The sequence below is a fragment of the Microtus ochrogaster genome, unplaced genomic scaffold (genome assembly GCF_000317375.1).
Source record: "Microtus ochrogaster isolate Prairie Vole_2 unplaced genomic scaffold, MicOch1.0 UNK74, whole genome shotgun sequence".
Classification (NCBI taxonomy): domain Eukaryota; kingdom Metazoa; phylum Chordata; class Mammalia; order Rodentia; family Cricetidae; genus Microtus; species Microtus ochrogaster.
This window is the reverse complement of record NW_004949172.1, coordinates 1,190,899-1,197,171: the sequence shown is the minus strand read 5'-3', so window position 1 is coordinate 1,197,171 and position 6,273 is coordinate 1,190,899. Positions and strand designations below refer to the sequence as shown.

The 6,273-nt window shown below is 53.2% G+C and overlaps 1 protein-coding gene across 1 annotated transcript in view; it reads left to right on the top strand.

Annotated features, from left to right (window-relative positions):
* Ceacam16 (carcinoembryonic antigen related cell adhesion molecule 16) overlaps positions 1 to 5,300 on the top strand; it is a 10,080-nt gene extending 4,780 nt beyond the window's left edge. Inside the window, exons 4-6 of the mRNA XM_005370327.2 lie at positions 842 to 1,120; positions 3,122 to 3,452; positions 5,066 to 5,300. Coding sequence (XP_005370384.2) covers positions 842 to 1,120; positions 3,122 to 3,452; positions 5,066 to 5,300 — 845 coding nt within the window. The remainder of the gene's footprint in view (positions 1 to 841; positions 1,121 to 3,121; positions 3,453 to 5,065) is intronic.
* Positions 5,301 to 6,273: the final 973 nt, after the last annotated feature.

Below are 6,273 nucleotides of genomic sequence, written 5' to 3'. Positions count from 1 at the left end.
ACCCTAGCAGCAGAGGCGAGGTTCCGGAGTCTAGACAGCAAAGCCTAGAAACAACCCTAGCAGCAGAGGCGAGGTTCCGGAGTCTAGACGGCAAAGCCTAGAAACACCGCTAGCTGAAGCGGCATCCTAGAACCAAGTCATGATACCAAAGCATCTAGACCAGCGGGTCTCAACTTGTGAGTCATGACCTCATTAGGGTTGAACGACCTTTCACAGGGGCCACCTAAGATCATTAGAAAACACAGTTATTTACATTATGATTCATAACAGTAGCAAAATTGCAGTTATGAAATAGCAACGAAAATAATTTCATGGTTGGGGGCCACCACCGCATGAGGAACTGTATAAAAGGGTCGCAGCGTTAGGACGGCTGAGAGCGACAGCTCTAGAATCTTAGACACACAGATTTCTAGGGTCTGAGATAGAATGTAGATTTGATTCATTTTGTTTTTCGAGACAGGGTTTCTCTGTGTGGCCCTGGCTGTCCTGGAACTCGCTCTGTAGACCAGGCTGGGCTCGAACTCACAGAGATCCACTTGCCTCTGACTCTTCCAGCTGAGATCAAAGGGGTTCACCACCACTGCACAGCTCCAGACATTCTTTTTTACAGATGAGAAAAAAAAAACCGAGTTCTGAGTTCTTGTGGGAGGGGAAGTGAGTCTCAAGATTACACAGTGGATTAGAGATCAAGATGCCACCAAGAGAGGCGCAAGTCCTTTCTCCCTGTACTCAGGGCTGCCAGCCCCAGGGACCCAATCTGGTAGACAAAAAGGGGTGCGTGCTTCTGTTCCCTCCCAGCCAATCACCCGCCCCTCCTGTGTCTCTCCTTCCTGCTGTACAGTTGGCCCTGAACGAGTGGCTATCCTCCAAGATTCCACCACCCGTACGGGCTGCACCATTAAAGTGGACTTCAACACATCCCTCACCCTGTGGTGTGTGTCCCGGTCCTGTCCTGAGCCAGAGTATGTGTGGGCCTTCAACGGGAAGGCCTTGAAGAATGGCCTGGATCATCTGAACATCAGCAGCATGACGGCGGCCCACGAGGGCACGTACACATGCATTGCTAAGAACTCCAAGACTCTACTGTCCGGCTCTGCCTCTGTGGTGGTCAAGCTATCTGGTGAGTCAGCCCCAGCCTGATGACCAGATGCTCTCCACAGAGGCCCAGCAGGCCTTTGATGACTGGACCACCATTTTCCCAGAAGAGAATTAGATTCCCAGCACATGCACTGAGCGGTTGGGACAAGGTGGCAGGCATATTGGATTGTCCCCCTCTTGTCTAGGTGCAAAAAGAGTCAGGCAAAATCCGTCACATCAGAAAATAAACGGTGACTCATATCCTCTACCTTGGGGTTAGAGTGAGTGACATGTGAGCCCGTGTTCCCTTCGGGGGGTGGCAGAGTGGGACACTGGGGTCCATGTCCTTCCGTGTAATTATCCCTGTTGGTGGAAAAGCCATCGATAGCTGAGAGTCCTGCCCAGCCCAGGACACGCAGGCCTGAACCGCACACTCTCACACACCACAGCTGGAAAACCAGAGGCAGCTGCCGGTTCCTGGAGAAATCCAGCCAGAGGCACTGTCTTCGCATCTCTGTTCTACATAAGTGTGGGGGGAGGTGTTGGGCACTGAGAAACTTCAGAGAAACTGCCCATGCCCCAAGGACGGTGGCTTTGAATATCAAGTTCTCATCTAAAATCACAGTGTTTGAAAGGTGAAGGCAGGAGGATCAGGAGTTTGAGGCCATCACTGGACACAGACAGTTCGGAGTCAGCTTGGGCTACATGAGACCTTGTCTCAAAAGAAAAAAAAGCATCAATAATTCTACCTGGGTTTCTTCTCAAGCAGCCATTGTCCCCTAGGGACAGTGGGAATCGTCCTTCCCCTCCTCCCTCCCTTCTTCCTCCACTAACAGGCTGGGTCTCATGAAAAGGGTGGGGATGGACCCCTCTTTCACGCAGAACAAAGATGGAAGTCCCAAAGGTAAGTGAGCCTCCTGTCTTACCTGTGAGGGCCCTTGGCTGGAGACAAGGTGGACCAGAGGACTTCGGGGACAGCATGGGGGTGTCCAGGGTCTGCAGGTATGTGTAGGGTGTACCTAATGCAACACCCCCAAGTTTGCTTCCTCCCAAGCTGCCAGAAATCGTGTGGCATATGCTGGGAGTGAGATAGAGGACAGAGAGACATGACTGTTGCCCTGCCTGGGAAACAAGTTGATCTGATGGAGGAGGCACGGTCTTTCTCTGATCTCAGGGGATTCAGGGAGGGGAGCTGTCAGTCAAAGAGAGGAGGCACAGCCTGAAAGAATTTCCAGGTCATTAGGAGATACTGATTTACTTTAAAATTCATAGTCTGATGGGGGAGACACAGGTCCCACTATAACTGTCATAGAAATTTTCTGATACAATTGAGATAATTGCTCCCAACTCTTGGAGGGGAGTCTCTAACTTGATCAGAGTGTTCGACTTTTATAATCCCCAATTTTTCAGTCTGATGGAGGAGACAGGGGCTCCCACCTTGGAGAGAATCTCAAACCAATGGGGTAGTCTTCCCAGCTTCTAGGGTCCCAAACTTGATTAGAAAACAATCTAGACTTTCCCAATCTGATGGAGGAGACACAATTCACACCTCATGAGGATTTTTAATGCAATACAGGATGCATGGCTTCTTACCTCTAGAGGCTTCTGATCTGATGGAGGAATTGTCAGCCCATATTCTCGGGTCTGCTACTTTCACAGAAAAGACATGCTATGGGAAGAGAAGTTCCAGACATCCTATGGGGGAGACACAGCCACATTTTCTGGGATTCTCAACCTGATAGGAGTGTTTGGAAGCTCCCACCCTGATGGAGGAGACATGGCCAGATTCTCTAGGGTCTCCTGATTTCTTAGGAGGGACAACCTGCACCGTCACCCATGGCTAAAATCTAGAGAGGGGAGATGTTTCCCTGGCAAGCACCACCGAGAGAGTCTATGTGATCACCCATGAAGTCACCTCCATCCTTGGTCTCCCCAGCACCTCATGAGGAGCACTTTCCCAGGAGGAGTTGGCCAAGGGAGGGGGAGGACTCCACCCCACACCCAAAGCAGACCTGGCTGACAGTGGTGGTGGCTCTCTCTCCAGCCGCAGCCGTGGCCATGATGATTGTGCCTGTACCGACTAAACCAATGGAGGGCCAGGACGTGACCTTGACCGTCCAGGGCTACCCCAAGGACCTGCTAGTCTACGCTTGGTACCGTGGACCTGCTTCAGAGCCCAACCGATTGCTCAGCCAGCTGCCATCGGGGAACTGGATCGCCGGCCCTGCACACACGGGCCGGGAGGTGGGCTTTGCTAATTGCTCACTGCTGGTGCAAAAACTGAACCTCACGGACGCCGGGCGCTACACACTCAAGACCGTCACACTGCAGGGCAAGACTGACACGCTGGAGGTGGAGCTACAGGTGGCCCGTGAGTGAGCGGTGGGGGGGGGCACAGTCCCACAGGTGGCCTTCTCCTCCCTCACAAGCCTGAGGGACACGGGCATGTGCCTCTCCCATCTGACCTGAGTGTTCCCATATATGACACTTGCCTTGCCTCTCAAATGATGACAACCACCAAGAGTGGAGGGGCCTCCATCAGACTGAGGTCTCCTTGCTCATGTAAGGTATATGTCAGATGCAAGGCTATAAATAGGGGTGTCGTGTGAGGGTGGGCATCTTTTCTCCTCAGGTGAGTGGAAACTAAACCACAGGGATGCAGCTTCTTCCACCACACTGGGGAGTTGGGGTGAATGCAGGTATTTTCCTCCCCCATGAGACGTGCCACAAGGGCAAAGCCATTTCCACCTTCTGACATGAGAGCTCCTCCAACCTGAAATGCATGATGTGCATTAGGATGCAGGCTGCTAGGTGTGTCTCCTCCGTCAGACAGGGTTCTCGTTGGGAACGACCTCTCCCACAGTGGAGAACCATGTCTCTTCCATCAGACTCAAACCTGTCTTCTCCATCAGACAGGGAGTTCCCAGAGTCAGGGACAGCATCTCCTCATTCAGACTGGGAAACTCCCAGAGTCAGGAACTGTGTCTCCTCCATCAGACTGGGAACTCCCAGAGTCAGGAACTGTCTCCTCCATCAGATTAGGAAACTCGAGTCAGGAAATGAGACTGGGATCTCCCAGAGTCATGGACAGCATCTCCTCCATCAGACTAGGAGTTCCCAGATTTAGGAACTGCATCTCCTCCATCAGACTGGGAAACTCCCAGAGTCAGGAACTGTGTCTCCTCCATCAGACTCAGAACTCCCAAAGTCAGGGATAGTATCTCCTCCATCGGACTAGGAGCTTCCAGAGTCAGGAACCATGTCTCCACTATCAAACTGGGAGCTCCCAGAGTCAGGGACAGCATCTTCTCCATCAGACTGGGAGCTCCCAGAGTCAGGACCCTTGTCTCCTCCATTATACTGGGAGCTCCCAGAGTCAGGAACCATGTCTTCTCCATCAGATTGTGAGCTCACAGAGTCAGGGACTGTGTCTCCTCCATCAGATTGGGAGCTCACAGAGTCAGGGACTGTGTCTCCTCCATCAGACTGGGAGCTCACAGAGTCAGGGACTGTGTCTCCTCCATCAGACTGGGAGCTCCCAGAATCAAGGGCCATATTTCCTCCACCAGAGTCAAGAACCATGTCTCCTCCATCAGACTGGGAGCTTCCAGAGTCAGGGGCATGTCTCCTCCATCAAAGACAGGGACCTTGTCTCTTCCATCAGACTAGAAGCTGCCAGTCAAGAACCATGCTCTCACAATTAAAGACCATGTCTCCTCCATCAGATTAAGAATTCCCAGAGATCTTCAAGACCATGTTACTAGGGCAGGTGCGCTGGACAGGTGCCCCTGACAGAGAATAACAATCTGTAGTCTTGCCTGTCCCAAACCTAGACACCCAGATGTCAAGATCCTGAGCCAGGACCAGTCAGGACCCAGCCACTGGCTGTCTGGGTTCGCGCAGGCGCACTCCCGAGCCCGGGAATTCCTTTGCAGCCTCCTTTGTCACAGTCCAGCTGGAGGACCAGTCTACCTTCCCGCACCACCAGACCCCAGATCCTGGCACAGGCTGAGCGGGGCGGAGGGGACCGCGGGAGGCGCGGTGGGCGGGGCTGCGGGAGGATCCTCCTGCTGACTGACAACCTCCTTGTCCCCGCCCTCGGTCCTCTTGCACAGCCCTGGAGTAGCCGCCGCCGCCGACGCAGCCGCAGCCGCAGCCGCCGCTACAGCAGCAGCAGCAGCAGCAGCAGCAGCAGCAGCAGCACCCACACCGCAGGCCACTGAGACCTGGAGAGAAACGCGCTCTCGCAGCATCTACCCTCATCCACCCCTGAGCCCAGGACTGCTCACCTGTAGTAGGGATGCAGACCGCAGTCCCGCCATCCTGCCTCCATCTAGATTTAGCGCCGAGCTGTGGGAGAGCTACCCAGTCCATAAACGTCAGGACGAATGCACGTGGTTGTCAGCCTCTCCTTCCACCGCCGCCAGTTGGGTCAAGTGTAGCTAACCCGCCCCCCCGCTTTTGGTTGTCACCCCAGAGCATGGGCGCATGTGCACCTAGGGATGCTTGACCCTCTGATCCAGGGTAGGACCTGGAGCTTTCGCACGGGTCTGCAGCTCACATGGAGGGGTGCCCTGCTCCCCAGAGGGATAAAGACCAGACCTTTATGGGTACAAACAGAAAGAGTGGAGTAGGGGAGGACCCTGTTTGCTGGGTAGCTCCTGCCCTCACCCTTGCCCTAAGAGAATGGTATTTCTCTAGGGGCTGTCCAGCACCTTCTAGATCTCAGCCATTACATCAAGAACGCAACAATCATGGCGGTGCATGCTCGTAATGCCAGCAAAGCTGGAGGCAGGAGGATCAGGGGTTCAAAGCACAGGGCAGTCTATGCAACGAGGTTCAAGAACAGCTTGGTTTACATGAGATAAGGGACAGAGAGATAAAAGAGGGTTGATACTTTAGGAGTAGATTGTATGGACATAGAATTACTTTTCTCACACATTTTTAAAAAATTCTAAGAAGTACATTGTTGAATGGAATCCCCACACAGTCTTCAGTAACAGAACCTTCTGTCTTCCTGCTTCTTCTTTAGCTTAGGGCTTCCAGTTTCTCAGTCACCTCAAGGGCCCTACTGGCTGTAGGCTTCCTAGTTGCAGGGGACTCTGGGAAATGTAGTCTTGCCCTTGGGAGTGATGAAGCCTCCAACTGGTGTCATCACTGGTCAAAGAGAATGGTTCCCAGGTGGGAAGCAGACAG